The sequence below is a fragment of the Pantherophis guttatus genome, chromosome 6 (assembly GCF_059756535.1).
Source record: "Pantherophis guttatus breed Tessera chromosome 6, ASM5975653v1, whole genome shotgun sequence".
NCBI lineage: Eukaryota > Metazoa > Chordata > Lepidosauria > Squamata > Colubridae > Pantherophis > Pantherophis guttatus.
Window position 1 is genome coordinate 15,887,104 of NC_142068.1, and position 24,153 is coordinate 15,911,256.

A 24,153-nucleotide genomic window follows, 5' to 3' on the forward strand; every position below is an offset into this window, starting at 1 on the left:
ACCAACTCATGTGTGTCTGTGTGTGTGAAATAATTTGCAAACACTTTTTTTTTTTTGCCAATATTTGGAAATATTATTGGGAAATCAAGGATCCTAATCCTATACACTATAAAAGTTTGGTGACATATCCTACCCTGTAAGTATACAACAGATCACAGCTAATGATTTATGTATTCATAACTTGAACATTTCCCAAAGAGAACTTAATCCAAATATAGGCTGCGGTCTATACAAATATATCTGATCTCGTAGAAGCATACAAAAGTCTTCAAAAGCCAGATTGATCTCAAGAAATAACTCTTTATTCTGAGACAGTTACCATTACTTCATTTTTTAAAAAATGACAAAACAGCAATAAACACTTCGGCTCTTTAATGAGCAGATAACCAGATCTCTTAGCATTGGAATAATTATAATGTTCATTATTCAGATTAGCTTTTTATTTTTTCACTCAGTAGAGCCAGCGTAAGTGGCCCAGAAGTACAAAGAATTTTCCCCATCAAGTTGTATACAATTTGTTGTATGTGTAATAAGCTTTCAATCTTGAAAAAGAGTAACTGAAAAGAAACATTTTCTGTTACTGCAGTTAGTTTGTCAGAGAAAGTTCTGCGCGTTATCTTACAAACTATCAAAATTGCTAGTCATTTGAAAAAATGCAAAATAAAATAAAAATCACATAACTGTACTCTAATAGAAATATAATACAGGAAAAGAGAAACTTTAATCACCAGGGCTGTGCTCTTTAGTCCATCTTAATTTTTTCCTCTTTCTTTAATATATAAATGTATGATTACACATACAAACTTCTTCTTTTTTTTTTTAAATGACCACGACAGACTGTTTTTTAAAAAATAAAAAAAATTGAAAAGTAACTGTAAGGGCAAAGGGGCAAAATTGTCCTGTCATTTTAGCCTACTTTTGTTTTCAGATCCAGACAATATTAAATAAGATGCAGAATTAAACATTTCCAGATTATTCCACATGATTATTCCAATTGCAGTATCTAATAAAGGACAGGAACCTTCTTCCTTGTATACTCTGTGATTCAGTGACGATACACAAAGCAAAAAAAGGGAGTAACTTGGAAATCGTGTTAAGTGAATTTGTCCTCATGCAATATAATTGGCCATATGAATACAAGAAAAGTTGTATTTGTTGTGATCATTTTTGAGAAGGTCACTTTTACCTCTGGCAACATATTCCTAGCAAATAAATCTTGGAACCTTCCTTGTTCTTTTGATGTGGTTCTTTTCATTGAACTAATACTGATGTACGTGGAAGAGATTGTAATGAAACTAGACCCAAATGGGGCTTACTTCATCAAAAGATGCCCTACTAACTTAATAGTATGGTGGTGATGGAGTAGGGAGAGATTATTCTTATTTACCGTCGCATTAATGTTTCACATTGTTTAGTTCACTGCTGAACCCTTAGAGGAGATTTTCTCAACATGTTGCCCATCAGATAGCTTGGACTTCACTGTCAATTTTCCACCAAAAATAAGCCCAACACATCTGGAGGACATTAAGTTGGGAAAAACTGACTTGTACCATCAAGTCTCTCTAGAAGCTACTGCAGAGACCTTCATTAATGGAAGGCAGGGGTTTACGTACAATTTCTTTTCTTTTTTTTTCCCTAGAAAACAAACCTTCCTTCAATTAAGCCAATCAAGGAAATAAGTTTCTGTTGGACACTCCAATGACATGAGAGAAGATTTTAATGACAGCTTAATCAGCAGCACACCCACCAAGCATAATAAATTATCATGCACGTTGTGCGAAAAAAAAATATTCAGTTCCTTTATTCCCACAATGTTTATACCGACAGCACTTGTGTGATAATGTTGAAGCTGCCAGATTTCCAGAACATGGTTACTTTTTAAAAAAACAAAAACAAAAAACTGGCAGATCTCAGCACATGAGCCTGTGTCTAAGGCCTTGAACAGCTCTGATGCTTTGGATACTGATTCAAAGGTATAAATATGATCTACACAAGAAAACAGTTCCAAATAAAAACCGGTGCAAATGATCTGACATTCCATCAATGTGTCCCTTGTGCATATTTATAGAACTTTTTAAAAAAAATTTCAGTTGTCGTTTCTCTCCCATTCCTGTGTTGCACGTGCCTAATTCCATCATGTAACTTAAACCCTCAAAAAAATTAATAAGAGTGTGAATGTAAAAAGTACCATTCAAGACAATTGCTTCAAGCAATTGTTAAAGTTATGCTTTCTCTTTTTTTTTTAAAGTTCATTTGTATATATGTACAATTCATTTTTTCCCCAACTCCCTCGAGTTCTCGATATGTATATTCACATAATATTCCTCCAAATTTAAATAATAAGAGTCTTGTAGGGTTGAAAGCCAAGTTAAGTCTTCAGCAATTATAACCCACTGGAATCCACCCCAAAAATAAAAGTTCATATCCTCTAGTTTGGCTATACCCTAGTTGTTGAATGTGAATGAGGATGTGGATGTGGCAGAGTGCTGTTCTGTCCACCGGTAAATGTATTAAATGTGTGTAAGGGTTGAATCCCAGGTATAGTGTTTGGAATCATTGTAATCGTGTTGGGGGTCATTAAAGGAATATCATCAGGTGACCTTCTCATAGCTAGTGTGTAGTCTGGGGGGCAGGCGGTCCGAAGAACCACCTCGTGTGGATGAATGGATTCACATTCATGACCCAAGTCACTGTGCTTCATTTGGAGGGACATTATTTCCTCTTCTTGTGCGTGGGTGAGATCATTGGCAGTTGTACGCTGAGGACTACATCTCCGATGGACATCATGTCTCCGCTTGTCCTTTTTGTAGTATAATGCTGCAAAGGCTAAAATGTTCAAGAACAGCAAGGATGCCCCCACAGCAATGGTGACGCTCAACTCCGTGGAATAGTCTCTTTGATCTCCTGAAATTAGACTCGGTGGTTGTTTGGGATCATCTTGCTTGGCTGTAGGAAAAGCTGATGTTACAGGTACCAAATTTTTCCGGGTTGGCCTGAAAGTAATATCAGTTGATGGCACTTTAGTTGTTGTAGAGGTATACTGTGAAATGTCATTAAGATTGTGCAGGTGAGGTACTAGTTCCAACCACAGGTTCACCTTGTTCGCTCTGTAATGTTCCTTCACGCGTGGTTTTAATCCAATATGAAGATAAAGTTGATCTTTTTGAGAGTATCTGGTCCATGCTACCTCCTCAAAACGATTAGGTTTTGTGTGAATGAACTTAGTATCTTGTGGAACTGGTTGGTTGGGATCCCTAGGAGGAAAAAGGGAAATGTCAAGCTTTTTTGAAAGTTGGTATTTCTTTTAAAAGTATTTTTACCTGCTTAGCAGAACATCTCACAAAACACAGTCTTAAATTAGGATGAATTAAGAATATGACTAACATTCAGCCTTAGTCATATTAAGAATAGACTGAATGCAATTCATGGAACTACATTTACTGCTAAATTAAAGCTCATTAGTTGTAATATCTGAAGTATTTTAAATCTAGATCCAATTTTACCTAAGCACAGAGAAGAATATAATGAAAAGACCCAGTTCAGGTTTCATTATATCATGTTCATCATCATCATCATCATCATCATCATTATTATCATTATTATCAGCTTCACAACAATAATCTAAGAGTACAATAATATTATATTGCATTAGCAAAATCAAGGTTCAAACAAGTTCAGAATCATTTTCCTATAATAGCTAGTTAGGTATCTCTAGTGGAAATTTAGTTCGGTCTAAATCCAGTCTACGGTGCACATTGTATATTAGCCAAGTCTGACCATTTTTATTCAAGTTATTTAACAAATTCTGCAATTGTTATTACCTGCTTATTTCCACGAAAGTATATTTTAAGCCATCGGTATATTTTTTTATGCAAAAATTATATTTGTGTGTTTGTAAACATTCTCCAAATATACAGTATGTACCTTTACAAGCTAGACTTCTTTCATATCTCTGGTTTATCAAGGTATGCCATAAAGCCAATTCCCATCCTTAGCTTGTTTGTTTGTATTTCTTTCTTTCCTGGAGCTAATTTTGATGAAGATAATAGTTTTGAAGGTGAAGCTTTCCCTTTACCCAACCTTTCATTAATAATCCATCTAATATACTTTTCAAAAAAAACCAAAACATTTTAAATAATATTACATTAAGTGTAGTAGCAATGGATGTGTTTGCAGCCATAAATCAGCCAATTATTTTCATGCTACCTCCTAGCAATACTATAACTGCAAGAAGGACTTTCAGAATATTCCAAGATTCTGAATTTATTAACTCATTGTAATCCCTGCAATGACCTTATAATGCAGGGTTATTTGCTCACTTGTCTCAGTGCTGCTGCAGATACGTTATCTATGCATTAATCAATTCAGTGCAATTTGTCCCTTTATATTCACTGGTACATGTGCTGAAAGTTATTTACCATCAGATCTTGCTAGAATTCCTTCAAATGAGATCTACCCACCTTTCTCAAACATCTGTCTCTTACTCCTTTCTGCCTGAAGCAGAAAAACAAGGAGTTTTTCTATATGAGAGAAAATGGCCAGAGCATTAAAATTCAATCATCTGTAAATTTTAATGATCCTTCATCAGAAATAGTTCCCCCCCCCCCAGTGTGTGTTAGTGCTTGTGGGAATATCTGCATTAGTTTCTGAGAGTTGCCCTGGCTCATTATAATTTCTCCAAAACTATTTAAAATGTCCATGCTTCAATTTCCACACTGTCCTTCTTTAACAACCTACACGTACAGGTAGTCCTCGACTTACGACCACAACTGAGCCCAAAATTTATGTTGCTAAGTGAGTTTTGCTCCATTTTATGACCTTCCCTGACACAACTGTTAAGCCAATCACTGCAGTTGTTAAATTAGTAACACGCTTGTTGAGTAAATCTGGTTTCCTTGTTGACTTTGCTTGTCAGAATGTCGCAAAAGGTGTTCACATGACCCCGGGACACTGCAACTGTCATAAATACATGCCAGTTGCCAAGTGGCCAGTTGGCTTAGGGCCTGGGTACTTACGGGACTGCCTTCTGCCACCGATAGCCTCCCACCGGCCAGTACGCTCCCACAGAGAGGGACTCCTCAGGGCGCCGTTGGCCAGGCAATGTTGGCTGGCGACCCCCAGGGGGAGGGCCTTCTCTGTGGCAGCTCCTGCCCTCTGGAACGATTTGCCCCCGGAGATACGAAGGATATCGGATCTCCGGGTCTTTCGCCGTGCCCTTAAAACTTTTTTATTTCATCAAGCTGGGCTGGCTTGACCCTCCCCTCCCCCTTAGATATTTTTAGATATTTTTAATTATAAATTGATTTTAGTTGGGGTGTTTTAAATTTTATATTGGGCCAAAACTTGTTTAATTCTTTTAAAATTAATCTTAAATTTTGCATGTGATGTTTTTATTCTCGGCTGTTCACCGCCCTGAGTCCAGTAGGAGAAGGACGGTATAAAAATCTAAAAAAAAAATAAAAAAAATAAATAAAAAATAAATAAAGTGTTTTAATTTTTATCACATGACCATGGAGATGCTGCAATATTTGTAAGGCTGAAAATGGGTCATGGATCACTTTTTTTCAGTGTCGTTGTAACTTTGAACAATCACTAAATGAACTGTTGTAAGTCGGGGATTACCGGTATATATATTTATTTCTCTGCAATGTTGTATGGTATGATGGGGAACTGTGGTTTTGTTGATTAGTTCTTGATCTACATTAACATCTAGGTACTCCTCCAGGACTTACCCAGTCTTTGCAAAGTTTGTCCAATATGTCATCACCACCGCACTTAGCATGATGTCATTTTTTGAAAAATTACAAGGAAACAATTCAGTGGGACCAATCATGGGAATTCCTAATACATACGGAACTTCATCTCCATGAGCAGCATCTGCCCATGCAGGAACCTGATCTGTTTGGCAATGGTGATAGAAGGCATAAAAATATGTAGGCGAGCCGAAGTTTGAATGAAGATCAGCGGTAGCCACGGCTGGTGCAACCCATTGGTGATCAGTAAATAAAGCCAGGAGTGTTTTTCTTCTTGTTTCAGGATTGTGTCTGTCCGCCCAATCCGTATACATAAATTTAATAGTTTCTCTCAAGATGTCTTTGCCTTCCGGGTACCCATATAAGTTATCGACAAAGTTTGAGACAGCAAAGTCAAAATCACTAGCAGATATGCCGTCTTCACTGTCAACAATGTTTTCCACAAATTTGAGCCCTTCTCCTTGGTTAACACCCAACATAATATCATAATTGAGGAATTCTCCTTGTTCCATCAGTATCTGAGGGTCATCTGGTATCACATCCCCATCAATAACTGGACCAAAGGCTATGTGGTATCGGGCCGGCTGAATATCCTGATCGACAAGTTCTCTATACGGCTTCTTCTGTAGACATTCTACTAATTCTACGGTGTCCGATACATTGCAACCAACTTTTGTTGCCAACATCCTGGCATATTTGGCAGGCTGAAAACTGACTGCCCAGCTGGAAAGAGCTGTTCCACTTTGAGCTATTGCTCTTTGGAAAAGTCCTGTGTGATAAAGTAGAGGATAATGTTAGGGTAAAATGTTACTCAGTGAGGACTATAGATCACATGCTTAAAGGATCTGAATTAAGATTTCAGCATTACAAAATAATTAGCTGGCAACAAGTACTCCTACCATACAGCTGAAGAAGACTGGCAGATAGGGGACAGTTCGTATAATGTGGTATTAATGATCCAATGATCCTCTCAAGACAACTACTGAGACTGTGTATAGCAGGAGTAGTTGGTACAGCTCCTCTAACATCCTTCACTCTTTCTATGGGTAATTAGGAAAGAAAAAAATATATAGAGAAGGACGAGGAAGAGAACAGTAGGAAGAGGAAAGACTCAATTGGTTGAAAAATGGGCAACTAAACTATGCAACAAACTTATGTCCAAAGATGAGTTACACATAATTATTATAAAATAATAATGAAAGAGAGCCCAATCTATTGGAAGGCTGCTTCCATATAAAACTTTGAAAAGAACTATTAGCAACTACAAACATACTGATTTTTTTAACTCCGATTATGCATTTAACCCAGCTTTATGGCACACTTTATTATCTAATTTGAAGGAGCCCCTATTTCAAATTTCTAAACATGGAGATTCATATTTTATGAAAAAGGCTTCCATCCCAGTTTCCAGAAGACTGAATAAGGTAACAAATAGGATAAACTACAGTGTTGGTAATAAGCCAAAGTAAGTGTGACAAGGAATAAAATCTCAGATCATCTTTTGCAAGTTTTTTTTTTTTTTATCACAGAGGTGTTTAACACAGTTTCAGTCCATCTATGTGCAGTAGTTAACTGCCAATTCTGAGATATTTAAGTGGGGAAAAGGAAGAAAATAAATACACGAAATGGGGCACAATTGATTGCACAGTGTTATTCTAGATTTTTGCATATGGCCTACAGAATTTAGTGCAGGTTGAAACAGTGTTGCAAAAAGATTAATGCACAAGGATTTGTTACTCTCTTTCAAGGTATAATTCAGGAAGAATATGCCACCTTTTGAAACATTGTTACATGAAATGCTACAGGAAGTATATTTTTTTTAACCAAAAGCCTCATGAATCTCTGCTTAATTTATTTTATTTATAGCTTGTTGCTTCTCTGTTGGTTACTTACACCATAGAATTTAATATAAACCATAGAAAACCATTCAGTGACATCTTTTCTCATGTTTCCTAAGTTTGGATTAAGCCAAAAGTCGAACTGGTTTAAAAATCTTATTCTAGCTGTCAGGGTTCCGACAGATGCCCTAATTAAATCGTGAGCCAAGCTTCAAAAGAAATCCAGGTTTTTATTAGGAGTTTCATGTCGGCAGGTTCCCAAGTGAAGCCAGCTCTGACCTTCCGTAATTTACGCTCCAATTATGACCCTGTTTCCCCCCTCCCCCCACATTCCGTGGCGAATGTGTCATCAATCACATTTGCCAATGGAGCAATTTCGTGTGTTGTAGAGGTCACTCCCCTTCGACTGCTGCAGGTATCCCTGGGATACAGCCTTGAGGGAGATAAGCGTGGAATGTGCATCTGTTTTTTTTGCTACTGTGCAGTTTCGCCAGTTTCCCATCCCCCCTGGCCTCGAGAGCAGGCCAGGGATGCTTTGCGAACTGACACTATCACTCTGTTCAAGCATGGTAAGAAAGATTACAGATAGTCCTTTACTTACGACAACTATTGCTGAGCACATTGTAAGCCGCCCTGAGTCTTCGGAGAAGGGCGGCATATAAATCAAATTAAAAAAAAAAAAAAAAACATTGAGCCAAACCTTTCGGTTGCTAAATGAAACTGTATGTGAATTTTGCCCCAATTTACAATCTTTCTTGTCACAATTATTAACTGAATCACTGCAAGGTGTTAAGTTAGTACCACGGTTGTTCAGTGAATTTGGCTTCCCCATTGACTTTGCTTGTCAGAAAGTTGCAAAAGGTGAGCACATGTCTCTGGGACACTGCAACCATCATAAATACAGGACAGTTGTTTCGAGCCCCAAATTTGGTCATGTGACCACAGGAATGCTGCAACAGTCATGTGAGAAAAAGGTCAAAGGTCACTTTTTTCAGTGCCATTAAAGTGGTTTGCCATTGTCTCCTTCCTACAGTAGTGGCCAAAGTTGTGGAAACCTTTTTGGAAAAGTGTATTTTTGAGATTTGATGGCTAATAACCATCAAACCATAACTGATAACCATAACTTTTTTGGGGAGTTTCAAGATAATCATATTCCACTGCTGGAATGGCCTGGGAATAGCCCAGACCTTAACCCAGGGGTGAAATGCTACTGGTTCGCTCCAGTTCGGGTGAACCAGTAGTAAAGAAAAGCTACCAGTTCCTCTGAACCGGTATTTCCGATGATCAGCTGTGCTGCAGGGTTTAGCTTTGCTAGGAGGCAGATAATCCTGCTTTCTAGCGAAGCTAAATCACTCAGCACAGCTGATCCCCCCTCGCTGTTCTACTTACCTTCCCAAGCCTCCTTTTGGCGCGTGGCGCGCCTGTGCGGCCAGCAAACCAGTACCAAACCGATTCAGAATTAACCACTGCCTTAACCCACTTGAAAATCTATGGAGCCAAACCCAGTTAATAGAAGCAATCATTCAATCTTGGTTTCACATGATAACAGCTGCAGAACTAAAAGACTTGGTTCACTCCATGGGAAGACGTTGTAAGGCCGTAATTCATGCTAAAGGTTTACCGAACTAAGTATTAACTAACGTGATAATTTTTGTATATCTCATTTTTCTATGGTGATAATGTTTGTATATCTCATTTTTTCTACGTGTTTCACTTTTCTTCTTTATACTGTAACTGCTATGCTAATAGCAAATCCTTCATAAATGTTATTGCATTCCATTCTTGATTAAATTATCTTTCCATTGATATATAAGTTTATGGTATTACTCAAAAAAAAAAGTGGTGTTATTAGTTAGTTTTAGAAAATACACTTTTCCCAAAAGGTTTCCACAATTTTGGCCACTACTGTAGATCTGAGAGAGGGTGACTGGCCCAAGGTCACCCAGCTGGCTTTGTGTCTAAGGTGGGACTAGAACAGTCTTCCATAGAAGTATTACCTGTCCAAAATAATGAGGCTCATGTTTGCACAAACAAAAAAATGGAAACAATTCTCCCTTCCCTGGTGTGTGTGCATGTGTCTCTCTCTCTCTCTCTGTATGTGTTTAAATAATTTCTAACTTGATATTGAACCTATCAGGAAATGAATTTGTTATATTGCTCTAGATTTGCTACACATTCTTTTTTCAGAGGCATTTCGGACCATTCGAAAGTTTTTCTCTTATACATCCATGGTTCAAAGGTGAAACCTCAAAAGCAACCTGAAATAGATTAGGAATTAATGTTGTGGAGCTAGAGAAAGATCCGACTACTTCATCGATTCAAAGATATGACTGTTTTGCACAGCCCCATGTATTTGGAAGCAGTTCTCTTGAATGATTAGAGCAGCATTAAGCAATTAACTGTGGAGGCCAGTCAGGCAATCGTAAAATAAGGTATTTTAATTGAATGAATGCGACTTCAAAAACCTGACAGGTGGGAATCAAAAAATAAATTGAAAATAAGAATCCTTCTCTGCAGGGAAGGGATGATCTCCCTGTCTGGAAACACAGGACCATGCAATTTAATAGTTCTCAGCATCATTTCAAGGCAGCGGAAAGTTTAAAAGTAAAAAGACCTTATCCAAGTACAGGTTATACTTGATTTGCAATCGTTCATTTAATTACTATTTGAAGTTGCAATGACACTGAAAAGACTTCACACAACAGAGCAGTGGTGAAATCCATTTTTTTTTTACTACTGATTCTGCGTGGCTTGGTGGGCGTGGTGTGGCTTGGTGGGCGTGGCAGGGGAAGGATCCTGCAAAATTCCCATTCCCTCCCTACTCCTAGGGGAAGGATATTGCAAAATCTCCATTCCCACCACACTCTGGGGCTAGCCAGAGGTAGTATTTGTTGGTTCTCCGAACTGCTCAAAATTTACGCTACCTTTTCTCCAGAACCTGTCAGAACCTGCTGGATTTCATCCCTGCTACAGAGATTTGGGATGTTGTTAAATATTGGCAAAACCTTAAAACCTTCTCAGTTCTCCTGATGGTTCCTGAAAGCTTAGCACAAAAAATTGATTGAAATCTCACACAAGAGAGAACATTGAAGTGTAATGATATCTAGCAGAAGAATCCTGAAATCTCAAATGAAAATGCATGATTTTTTTCCATTTTCTCACATGAGATCTTGGAATATTTCAGCACGAGGATGCAGAATCTTTTGAATTTGGGTAATTTGCAGCTGGGCATTTTGCAGGATTGTATGATGGTCATTGGGGGTTCAAAAGATTTCTGACCACTAGGTAGGCACTTAAGCAATTTTTTGCTTCTGGCAATATAACTTCCTAAGTTTTTTGATGCTTTCCACATTTGCAAAAAAACAACAATCCCTTATTGAATAGAGGCTATTAATTTTATAAGGCAAAATAGGATTTAATACAATGCAGATAATACAACCCCAATTGGGACAAATCTCGAGGCCCTCACTTGACCAAACCCAATTTTATGACATATTTTTGTGATGGTCAGTAAGTGATTTCACAGTAGTCAACCAAATAATGTACTTGTAAGTTTAACCAATTCTTCTGAATGGGTGGTGGTGGTATTTTTGCCAGAAACTGGCAAAAACCATTGCAAATTGTAATCACATGGTCGACGGACTCTGCAAACTGTCATTAAGGCAAATCAGTTTCAAGTGCCCAGAATGAATCTGAGGTGTGGGGACTGAGTGACATAACATTTTATGACAGCCAGAAGCACTTTGTGGACTGTAAATAGCAATAAATAGAATTGACACTTGTGAGTTAGCCTGCAGAAGCAAAACATATTCAAAAGAAAAAAGAACAAGAAAGTCCAGTTGCCTCCTGAAAAAGCATCTTTGGGACAATCTGATCAAAATGTGGAGATCTTTCAGAAGTTACAGAATTTCTTAGGACTCACCACACAGGCTAGAAACCCTCCAATTCATGAAGTAGAGGACAAATATATTAGGCCTTAAACCCAGTATGTTGATCCCCATCTTTCCCTCTTCCTAGTTACTGGAATGAGGTTGGCATTTGTTAGGAAATGGTTATTTGTCTAACTAGTTGGTCAGGCAATATATAAACCAACAATGTAAGTTTGCAATCAGAAAGGTATTATATTGCTTTAAGACTGTATTGCATCATCCCGTATCCTGATTGGCTAAGCTCTGTAGCCAATGTATTTAAGGGAAGTCAGGATCATGGCTTGTGTGGATACTACACCATTTTACCTGCTTATTTGCTGTAACTCTCTACCTGATCTCTCTGCATGATTACTGTTTGATCATAGCTACATGTTGCTTTCTACTATTTATTAAATGTTTTGATACTGAACTTGTTCCTGTTTTGAAACTCAAGAAGAACTGTTTTATTGTGTATGACTACCACTGGTAAGAAGATTTTGTACTCGAAATATCCCTGGATTGATCTTTTAACTCTCATCTTATCTGTGTACGACTTGGATTGTTTTTGGACTTTGCTTTACTTTTGTCTAAAAGTAAAAGACTACAACAACTCAGTTTGTTTGTATGTTAACTGTGATTGTTCACAACCACTCCCAGTCACTTTTCATGCGTTTACTCAAAGGGTACTCTGCTCAATAACCCACAACATCGGTTATGAGCCAAGAATATCCTTAACAGCATTGTAGTTGCCCTCACATAAAGGCATTGGTTGCTATTGCTGTAATTTTGAACATTTGCAAGGGAAGAGGAGGAGGAGGAGGAAGAGGAAGAGGAGGAGAAGGAGGAGGAGGAGGGGAGAAGTCAATAAAAGAAGATCTGTTCTGTCCTGTCCTATTTGAGAGGGAGTGAAAGGAATGGAAAAAAAACAATAGCAATAGCACTTAGACTTATATACTGCTTCACAGTGCTTTACAGCCCTCTCTAAGCTGTTTACAGAGTCAGAGTATGCCTCCATCCCACAATAAAAAGAAGCAAAGAATCCAGTAAAGAGATGGATTAAACTCTACTTGTCAGGCAGGATATGATTTGTTTAAAAAATGTCAAACTACAATTTCCATTGGTTGATATGGTTTTTAGTTTATTTATTTTTTTTTAAATCACCCACTTTCCCACTTCATTCTGAATTATGTAGTAGGAAACAGCTAGCAAACTCTAATAGACAGTCATTCAGAAATGGTTACTGACAAAACAAGAAGCTTGTTCTGACTACCTACTGTTCTCAGTAACTTTTGAATGTTGGTCCAGTGGGACTCGGAGACCTTGGAAAAGTTCACCAGAACATTTTAAGGGAAAGTATTTTGAACCAGAGCTCAGAGCTTTATTTCCCTGTCCCATTTTTAGGCAGACCATCATTTACTAAGTACATCCAGTTTTATAAGAGTAATTTAGGCTTGTTTGCTAAATCAGAATTGGAAATAAATCTGTCCCAAGTTATGGTTCTGGGTTTGGTTTGGAGGGCAAATGTCAAGAGATGTAAGTTGCTATTTGAATGTAATTACTAGGCTGTCACCAAGAGATTGAAATTACACAAATTAAAAGAAGAGAGAAGACAGAGAATGAACAAGTCATTTATATACCAGTTTTAAGTGGAAGCTTTTTTCATAGGCTTCTGTGAAAGGCGCCACAGATTATTACAACAAAACGATCCACTCAAGAATTAAAAATAGACTGAAATGATTTCCCATGAAAATCTCAATTTGTTCAAGTTGTGATATTATTGTAGTCCAATACAGAGCATGATTCCCCCCCCCAAAAAATTTCAATTTTCTTTATAATGTTGAACATTGATTTAAACAGAGCTATTTTGGACAAGCCTTTATTGTTTAAAGGTTTCTTTTTTAATTCACAATGTTCACAATGTCAGTAAGCTGTCCTGGATTCTATGGAAGGGTTGGATTTGATTAATATAAATCCATATTAACAAAACATGAGAAATCTATTATAGTTTCTCTTCTTGCAAGTGAGTCTATAGGAAGAAGAAGTGGGTAGTGGCATTGTTTTTGTTTTTTCTTATTTTATTTTATATATTATATTTTCTTATTTTATTTTATTTTATTATTTTATATTTTATTTTATTTTATTATTTTATTTTATTTTATGGTAATTGGTATAAATGTGCTAAATAGGAGAGAGGCTTCCAGCTTTCCATGCAGCAAAGAGTTAAACATACTGAGTAAAGGAAAAGCCACAGTAATAACCTTCTATATCTATAATTTTAGTCTTTTCCTTAGGTACCAAGTGTAATTCACAATAGACTCAAAATAAAAGCTTTTTGGATGAGGTGCTCATTTTCTTCATAGTAAATGAGTTTGCCATCCTCCTACTATTAATTGTGCCTTAAGTAGGCCTCCGATCACAAACTAGATTTTGAATGGTGCAAATGTCACTAACTCCCTCTCCAGAAAATGTTCCTTATTACATATCTTGATAGACATAGATGTAGAAATGGAAATAAAATATATACCCACTTTCTCACAAGAAAACATTTTGCTAGCATGTACTGTACTTGTGTTTTCATCGAATTCTAAAGAGGATCAGAAAAAAAAAACTTGTTCCAATTGATGTGTTTAAAACCTTTAGAAAGCATTGATGGATGAAACTGAAGGCATAGCTTTTCAAATTTACAGTTTTAATGGAGTCTCAAGTGCTTTTGAAATATTTTTGAAAGCTCACAACCTTGACTTGACTTTAAGAATGGGCCTCTTCCAAATATCAGAAACATCTGGATCAGTGGTGGGTTGCTCCCGGTTCGCAAGAACCGGTAGTAAAAATTTGTAGTAGATCAGAGAACCGGTAATAACATTGGCTGGCCATGCCCCCGGTCCCTGGCCCGATCACCGCTTGCTTACCCTGCCCACCTCATCAGAGGCTTTTTTTTTTTTTTACTTTTAAAAGCATTTTTTCTACAACCTCTTTGGCCGAAAAAAATGCTTTTAAAAGTAAAAAAAAAAAAGCCTCTGATGATCACACGGCTCAGCTGGGATCATCAGAGGCTTCTGAAAGCATTTTTTCTGCAACCTCTTCGGCCGAAGAGGTTGTAGAAAAAAAAAATGCCTTTAAAAGCCTCTGGCGATCCCCGCTGAGTTGCCTGATTGTCAGAGGCTTTTGAAAGCATTTTTTTCTGCAATCTCTTAAGGTTGTAGAAAAAATGCTTTTAAAAGTAAAAAAAGAAAAAAGTTGGCCACGTCCACCCTGTCACATCACCCTCCACCAAGCCACGCCTTCAAAATAAGCCATGCCCACAGAACCGGTAGTAAAAAAATTTAGAACCCACCCCTGATCTGGATACATCTTCCAAGTATGATTGGTAGGCATCAATAGCCATGATTTCATCTAATCCTCGTTTCCAACCACCTACCCTGGTGACCATCATGACATCACATCTCTGTGTAAAAAAACTGCCAAATGAAAGAACATCTCCTTTGAACCCCACCATATTGTTTCATTATATAATGGTGGGTTTCAATATGGGATGGAATTAAAAAAACAAAACAAAACTTTTGTTATACCCAGTACATAATTTAATCATGAAAAGAAGAACCAAACTGGAAAAGCAACTGGCATGAGGGATTCAGAGTCTCCCATACCATCAACCTTCCCTTCAAGAAATAAATACTGTAGTGACATACAGCTCAGTTTAGTTAGGCTGTATCGTGGATCACAGCTGATAATTTTCCCAATTATTGTTCACTAACTGGAAAATATTAATATAGTTTATGAATAACTGGGACTTACTATGGCATTAAAATCATTTTTTTTCCAAATTTTTATTTACTTACTACTTACTGTGAAATGCTTTTTGCTTCAGAAAAGCGATGTATTAAATAAATAAATTAAAACCTTACTTATAATTTGCATCTGCACTATTCAGTTCACACCCCTTCTGGAAGTATGATCGAAGGTTTGTTTGTTTGAATTATCAATACCCCCTTATTGTGCTTGTGAAAGTACTTGTGACAGTAATTACTATACATACTCCTGAAGCCTAACGAAACAAACTAACTAAACTAAATCTATTACACAGAGACAAACATACATACATGTAAAGGAGAGGAAAAAAACTGTTACGGCAGAAGAAATACATAGAAATTCAGTTTGCTTAAAGCAGGGGTGTCAAACTCAATTTCATTGAGGGACACATCAAAGTTGTTTGACCTCGGGGGGAGGGGGGAATGGCCAGGGGGCATGGCCAGCTCAACGTTGCTCGTGTCGGGGCACCTGTGGTGGCCAAGAGCTAAGGAAGGACTTCCCTCAGATCTTCCCTCACTCTCATTATAATCTCCTTCCTTCCTTTTCTTTTTCCTTCATTCTTCATTTTTTCTTCTTCCTTCCCCTCTTTCCTTATTTTTCCTTCCTTGCTCTCTTCCCATCTTCCCTTCTTTTTCTTTGTCTTTCCTCTTTCCCTTTCTCCTTTCCTGGCCCTTCTTGCATGCTCGAATGCAAAAGGCAAAACATTTCTCCTTTTGTTTTGTTTTTAGTTTGTTTTGCTAGCCCTCTGCTGGCGAAAACGGTGCTCCCTTGAGCTCCGTTTTCTCCAGCAGAGGACTGCAGGAGGCTGTTGTGGCTGACAACAGAGCTCGGGAGAGCCACGCGCGGCCCTCCTGAGCTCCGTTTTTTGCTGGCAGAGGCACCATGGGTTGATCCCTTGCTGTTTCCAGGGCGGCCCTGAGGGACAAATCTAAGCACCCCATGGGTCGGATCTGACCCACGGGCCTTGAGTTTGACACCCCTGGCATAAAGTGTAGGTACATAACCTCAAACCAAAAGGTACATAGCCTCAACCCCAAATTTATTTTGGGGGGCATTATCTAGACACATCAAGAACATATATGCAAGAGCATCACAGAGTAGGCATGGTGGTGGCATGCAGACACCAAAATCATCAAAATTTGCAACCTGCAATAATACCTTTGGTTGAATTGCTCCAACGGTTACCTTCAGAATAATGGGATAAAGTCAAGAGATTGACACATGAACCACCGGCGCCAGATCCAAAAACAGTTATTCTCAGCGGGTCGCCCCCAAAGAACCCAATATTTTCACTAGTCCATCTCAAGGCCTGAATGAGATCAAGAAGGCCATAATTCCCTTTAGCTGCTTGATCCCCAGTGCTCAAGAAACCTGCAAGTCAAAAGAGAAGAAAGAAAGAAGGGGAAAAAAAAACACATTAGAGCAAAAAAATTACTGCATATTTCAGATTACGGCTGTGCTGTTTTCATCAGGCCAACCACTTTCAAATGTATCAGGAGTTAAGCAGTACGTAAATATATTTTGTTCTTTATCCACTTTGCCACCATTTACAAGTGACTCATCATTCCCACTACAAATCCTTGGGTATTTATTGTAATAACGCTATGCATGATAAATGACTGCAGGCGCTTTTGAAGAAGGTAGGCTGATTTCCGTGCCGAATGGCACGCTAAACTGACACTTCCCTTGCAATTTGTTTTAGAGCTCAGGGAGGCCATAAGTTGAAGCTCATTCGGTATCATTTACATTTCCCATTGAGAGGACACTGGGAAGACTAGGCTGGCTGAGGTTGTTTTATTTATTTATTTACTTTTAAGATAATAAAGGGAAGGAGCTGGAGGAACAGAACACCAGTGTATCAGGTACAGAAATTCATTTCAATTCCTGACATAAATACAAAAAAAAAAAAAAAAACCTAATACAAAATACAAAAAAAACAGTAGACACAAACAGTCTACTGTTGACCTCACGCCATTCCTAAGAGGTCTGTAAGGGGCGTGTATAAGTGCACCAGGATGCCTTCCGTCCCTGTCCTACTGTCCCCATTTATTCATACCCATTTCCTGCATTAATATCCATGTTTGTATCTATTCCTGTTATCTCGTACATGTTTGACAAACTAAATAAATAAAAATAAATAAAATTCTTGAGACCAACCAGTGGGGGTTTGCTACCAGTTCGCCCCAAGCTGGGTGAACTGGTAGCGGCAGTGAAGGGAGGCTCTGCCCACCTGCCTGGATGCTTCTGCATGCACGAGTGAACCGGTAGCAAACTAAATTGAAAACCACTACTGGGACCAACCCCTGTTGGTTCATACAACATGCTGGATTCAGCCCCAGCTCCCTGGCCATTTTTCTCTTCCCCAAATTGTATGGATTTCTGTAATTTAAAGGCTTCAACTGATGCCATTAGCAAACTTTGTCTAAAAGGCACAGAAAATTGCAAATACTAATCTTTAACCTTACAGTTCATACACTCAAAGCAGAGAACTGGGATTAAATCCTTTAATTTTTCCAGAGGGCAAAAGTCCACAAGTTGCTTTAGAAAGACTAGCACTCCATAAATCTTTCATTAAGATTTCCCCCCCCCCCAAATAACATACTTCTGTTCATAACAGGCTTTAATTACAGAAACTGGGGAAACAACCTTTAATTATGAGGAGAAGGGGAAAAAATCCATTTTATCCGTTAATAAAAAAAAATGAGTTGGCATATCTATAATGCCCTTTGCATAATAGGTGATAAGAATGATATCTTATTAATAATTGTAATAAGAGAGGAAAAAATGAGGTAGTTTAGGGCTTTCTTAAGCTTGGGGAAGAAAATTGCTCTAATAACTTAAGAACTTCAGTGACACATAATTATAGTCTAATGGCCCTAAGCATTTGAACACTTTGGTAAAGTTTGTTTTATGATATTTATATCAAAGCGGCAGATAACACTTGCAAGTAAACAAGTATATATATCTGATACAACCTTTTCAGTCGAACAACAGGAATTCATTTCATGGTTGTAATGCAAATGTCTCCAAAAAACTTATTTTCACACATGTGACAACTAAGAGACATTTGGAAATATCACAAGACACACGGATGAACAAACATTGGTGTTTACTTTCCAAGATGTTCTTTAGTAAACAAAGTTTATTTTTTTAATGGCTCAAATCCTGAAAAATAATTACATCTCTCGTAATTTTTATTTAGCATTTATTTGTTGTGCTATCATATATGTTGCTCCATTTTGGAATTTTCTGAGTGACTTACAAATAATACCATAGAACTTAAGCATAAGAAAATCAGCAAAGTAAGCAGACACCAAGGTTATGAGGTGCCACTCTTCAGACAGCAGAACTTTCAATTGTCTCTAAATCTCTCTCTGAAGAATAACGGAGTTGGAAGGGACCTTGGAGGACTTCTAGTCCAACCCCCTACTCAGGCAGGAAACCCTACACCAAGAGTCAGGAAGGACTTTAACTGCTTGCAGAGCTGTACCGGTCTACTCATTTGCTTTGGAGGCACCAATCTACTCATTTGTTTTTGGAGGCACCGGTCTACCACCACACTGCCTTTTAACACTGATCAGCTGTAAGGCGGTCCTTTGAAATCCCACGGCAAGAGTTTAAAAGTTTTTTTTCCTTCTAGCCGATCAGCTGGGACTCAGGAGGCAGCAATAGATTGGGGGTGGGGCCAAATAAAAGGTAAGAATAATGCGGGGGGGGGTGGAGGGGCAGAACCGGTTCGGTGACATCATATCGTCACCGCTACTGGCTCGGCGGAACCGGGCAGAACCGGGAGGAACCCACCACTGTTCCAGACCCTTAAAGGAAGCAAAATCCTTACTACTAGAATAGTCAAGATCAAAATGGGGACAAACCAGAGGTGGGTTTCAGCAGGTTCTAATCAGATCTAGAGAACCAGTAGTGGAAATTTTGAGTAGTTCAGAGAACCGGTAGTAAAAATTCTGACTGGCCCCACCTCCATCTTTTCTCTGCCTCCCAAGTCCCAGCTGATTGGGAGGAAATGGAGATTTTGCAGTAACCTTCCCCTGGATTGGGGAGGGAATGGAGATTTTACAGTATCCTTCCTCTGGAGTGGGGTGGGAATGGAGATTTTACAGTATCCTTCCCCTGCCATGTCCACCAAGCCACACCCACAGAACCGGTAGTAAAAAAATTTGGAACCCACAATTGGGATAAACACCTCAAAAACGTATTTAGCATTGATATCCCTTATCCAACGAACTGATGCAACGGCTCAGATGTCTAGAAGAAGAATTCTGCTTTGCTGAAATTTTGTAAAGTGAATTTTGTTTTCAGGAAAATGAAGGACTCCTAGAAATGACAGTGCTTTCAACAAACTGATAAAACTCAAATAATAACACACTGGGGGAGATGTCAGTATACATTGTGTCCTTGCATTCTGACACGTGGCAGAAAAACACAGTTCATTGCATTTCTACGATGATGTTGCTATGCATGTTCTTTATTACCTGAAACTACACCTTTACCTACTCCTGGTGGACACCTAACTCTCCAAAGATGTGCATTCCTACTCTTATTATCATTTATTTAGGTGAAGTCTTCCTAACTCTAGAATCCTTGGAGAAAATGACAGATTTCTTTGCATGTAAAATCTGCATAAATTAGAGAGGGAACAAACACCCACTGTTCTAAATGCCAAACTCGAGTTCATTGAGGGCCGCATCAGGGTAATGTTTGATCTTGGGGGCTGGGGTGGGTGCGTGCATGGCCTGGGGCCATGGCTAGCCTGACGTCACTCGAGGCTCTGTTTTTGACTGCGATGGCCTCCTGTAGCCCTCTGCCATCCAAAACGGAGCACGCCGTCTCCCCGGGCCTCCATTTTCGCTGGCAGGGGGCTGCAGGAGGCCATTGTGGCCAGAAATGGAACCCACGCGGCCCTTGTGCGGCTTCCCTGAGCTCCGTTATCACTGGCAGAGGCACTGTGGACCAGTACTTTGCTGTTTCCAGAGCGGCCCCATGGGCCAGATCTAAGCACCCCATGGGCCGGATTAGGCCCCTGGACCTTGAGTTTGACACCCCTGTTCTAGGCACTCAACAGAATTGGCACTGTGCTACAGAAAGTGAAAGCGAAAAAAGATTCAAAATTCCTTTAAATGACAGCCTTCAGTTTCAGTCTCCCCTACATTCTACAATTCAGAATGAATTGGCTGGGTGACGAGCCGAGAGCTGGTTTATTCTGCCATTATAACAGGGGTGCCCAATCCCTGGGCCGTGGCCCCACTACTAGGCCTTGAGCCATTTGGAACTGGGCTGCATCAGTGGCGGGAAAGCGTAGGCATCACCACTTGTGACTTATGACTGTTCTTCACACTTATGACCATTGCAGCATCCCCATGGTCACATGGTCAAAATTCAGATGCTTGGAACTGACTCATATTTATGATGGCCACAGTGCCTTGGGGTCATATGAGAAGCTTCTGCAATCTTCTGGCCTGCCAAGTCAACGGGGAACCAGATTCACTTAACAACCGTGTTACTAATTTAACAGCTGCGGTGATTCACTTAACAACCATGAGAAAACTCACTTAACAAATATTTCACTGAGCAACATAAATGTTGGGCTCAGTTGTGGTCATACTACCTATACTACATGTACATCAATGGTGAAATGTAAAATTTGTTACTACCGGTTCTGTGGGCGTGGCTTGGTGGGGGGGGTTAATATGACTGAGTGGGCGTTGCCGACTTTTTTTTTTTTTTACTTTTAAAACCATTTTTTCTACAACCTCTTCGGCTGAAGAGGTTGTTAAAAAAATGCTTTTAAAGCCTCTGACGATCCCAGCTGACTTGCCTGATCGGCAGAGGCTTTTTTTCCTTTTAAAAACATTTTTTCAATAATCTCTTCGGCCGAAGAGGTTGTAGAAAAAAATGCTTTTAAAAGCCTCTGATGATCCCAGCTGAGCCGCGCGATCATCAGAGGCTTTTTTTTTTAACTTTTAAAAACATTTTTTTTTACTTTTAAAAGCTTTTTTACTTTTAAAAGGTTGTAGAAAAAGGCTTTTAAAAATTAAAAAAAAAAGCCTCTGATGATTGCGCAGCTCAGCTGGGCAATGGGGGTGGGGAGCAGGGATTTTTGCTACCAGTTCTCCGAACCACCTGCCTCCATCGCTACCGGATCAGGCGATCCGGTCCAAACTGGGAGCATTTCACCCCTAATGTACGTCCAAATGTAGAAAGTGGTAACCTCAATAAGATGGACTGTTCCATTAAAACAACAACACTGTTTAGCATATTGCCCGGCTAACACACTAAGAAGAATCCACAATATCAGAATATGAAAGGATATTAAGATACAAAGCTGCGTAGGCTCTTTTGCAGCTGGGTGTGTACTGAAAATAGCATTCGCACTTGTCTTATACTGCCTGCCTCTGGAGGCCCGTCAGTTAACCTTCTCCCCCTGGCTCCACTTAGAACACTCTGAAAGATGTCCTAAGGACAGCCCCACAATCATTATTTTGCTTATCTCCCACAGAGATGAAAGACATATAAAGAAATACATAGTAAAGGTTTAATGCCCACCAAGAGTAAGATAAGCCTCAATAAAAGAAATGAAATAAACTTTGTACAGAAGCCTTAACAATCTGCTGAAAAAAGCATAGAAGAAGAATTATCCAGCAAATGGCCTATTGGACTAGCAGGATGTTTTATTTTGGAAATTCACCCCAGGGGTGAAATCCAGCAGGTTCTGACAGGTTCTGGAGAACTGGTAGTGGAAATTTTGAGTAGTTCGGAGAACTGGTAGTGGAAATTTTGAGTAGTTCGGAGAACTGGCAAATGCTACTTCTGGCTGGCCCCAGAGTGGGGTGGGAATGAAGATTTTGCAATACCCTTCCCCCAGGAGTGGGGAGGGAATGGGGATTTTGCATTATCCTTCTCCTGGAGTGGGGTGGAAATGGACATTTTGCAGTATCCTTCCCCTGCCATGCCCACCAAGCCATGCCCACCAAGCCACACCACACCCACCAAGCCATGCCCACAGAACCGGTAGTAAAAAAAATGGATTTCACCACTGGCCCACTCTTGTTGAAAGAATAAATGAGATTGGTGGCATAAAGTAGCCCTCGGCTTTATTAAATTCATGCATTTATAATTCAATTACAAACAAGGTGTTCAACAATCTACTCTGTGTAGGATATACTCAAATGCAATAGTTTCCAAGTGAATAGACTTACTTAGAGTTATAGAAAGGTATTCCAAGTACAGGTAATTCTCGACTTACAACCGTTTGTTTAGTAACCAAAGTTACAATAGCAGTGTAAAAAGTGACCTTATGGCCAGTTTTCACATTTATGACCATTGCCCAATCACACGATCAAAATTCAGACACTTATCAACTAACTCATATTTATGACAGTTACAGTGTCCTGGGGTCATGTGATCACCTTTTACAACCTTCTGACAAGCAAAGTCAATGGGGAAGCTAAATTCATTAACACCTGTTTTACTAATTTAACAACTGCAGTGATTCCCTTAACAACTGGGGCAAGAAAGGTCATAAAATGAGACAAAACTTACTTAACTCTGTTTCTGCTTAGCAACAGAAATGCTCGGCTCAATTATGGTCATAAATTAAGGACTACCTGTTGTAGAGATTGGCAGGCAGGATAGGAATCAGTAAAAAAGGCAGACATTTTCATAAAAGTGTTATTTTCTGATAATAATAGCAAGAGGAAGAACACTTAGACTTATATACCATTCCATAGTGCTTTACAGCACTCTAAGACTGGTTTACAATGTCAGCATATTGCCCCCAACAATCTGGGTCCTCATTTTACAACTTCAGAAGGATGGAAGGCTGAGTCAACCTCAAGCTCCATCAGGATCGAACTCTAGGCTGTGGGCAGAGGTAGCCTGCAATCCTGCATGCTAACCACTGTGCCACCACAGTAGTGGGCTGTAGGAGTTCGCAGGGGTTCGGGAGAACCTCTAGCTAAGAATCTGTGCAGTTCAGAGAACCCCCAAATCCCACTCCTGGCTGGCCTCACCCACCCAACCCCACCCATACCAGGAGTCCCCACATGGCCCGTTTTGGATATGGGTAAGTGCAAGCGCATGCGGAGCATTGGGGAGGGCAAAAAATGGGCCTACCGGAAGTTTGGGAAGACCAGAAACAGGTCTTCGGGAGCCTGGGGAGGCTGTTTTCGCTCTCCCAGAGGCTCGAAGAAAGCCTCCGGAGCCCAGAAATGTCCCCCCCCAGCATGGTGCAGGAGGCCAACTAGGCCACACCCACCATGGCCACGCCCACACAGCAATCGGTTAGAGAACCCCTTGCTAAAATTTTTGAAGCCCACCCCTGCCTATAAGATTGATCAGGAACACTTCAGCCCAACAATGGAAAGAGGTTCCAAAGTATTTCCCTCACTTTGTATTCAATCGCAACCTCAACAAATCCTACCAAACTTACTTTTCCTACTACCCCCATGGTTTCTCACTCCAGTCTGGAACGAATAGCTTTAAACCATTCTTAGCTCTACTAGGGTTAAACCAGTATTCTTCTCTCATTACATCACTGTTCTGTTGCAGCTTCAAGAGGAAACCAGGCAACTAAATGAAGAGGAATTGTCAGAAGTGAATTTGAAATTTTGTAAACACGATGTACTCCTGAATACTTTTGGATTCTAGCTCCCATTTTTCCCCTAGTCCAGTTACAAATAAAACTGTCAGGCCTGGAAGCCATCTTTTTTGTTGGATCTTCCGGCCTGCCACATTTACTACTGTGGGAACCTGGAAGGAGGGAATTGTGTGGGTACTCCCAGAGCCAGAGTGATATATAGTCATAATAACATTCCTTTCTCAGAGAGTCAA

General features: G+C 39.4%; 1 protein-coding gene across 8 annotated transcripts in view; it reads right to left on the reverse strand.

Moving 5' to 3' along the window:
* Window positions 1-280: 280 nt before the first annotated feature.
* NLGN1 (neuroligin 1) overlaps window positions 281-24,153 on the reverse strand; it is a 768,195-nt gene continuing 744,322 nt past the window's right edge. For 4 of the 8 annotated variants that reach the window (XM_087872510.1, XM_034438960.3, XM_034438958.3 and 1 more), the window contains 3 exons: window positions 16,495-16,680; window positions 5,733-6,522; window positions 281-3,254 (listed from right to left, as the gene is read on the reverse strand). In XM_087872510.1, the coding sequence (XP_087728636.1) occupies window positions 2,438-3,254; window positions 5,733-6,522; window positions 16,495-16,680 (1,793 nt within the window). In that variant the 3' untranslated portion in view covers window positions 281-2,437. Of the gene's footprint in view, window positions 3,255-5,732; window positions 6,523-16,467; window positions 16,681-24,153 lie in introns of all 8 variants that reach the window. The other 4 variants (XM_034438951.3, XM_034438959.3, XM_034438957.3 and 1 more) reach the window with 1 other exon arrangement.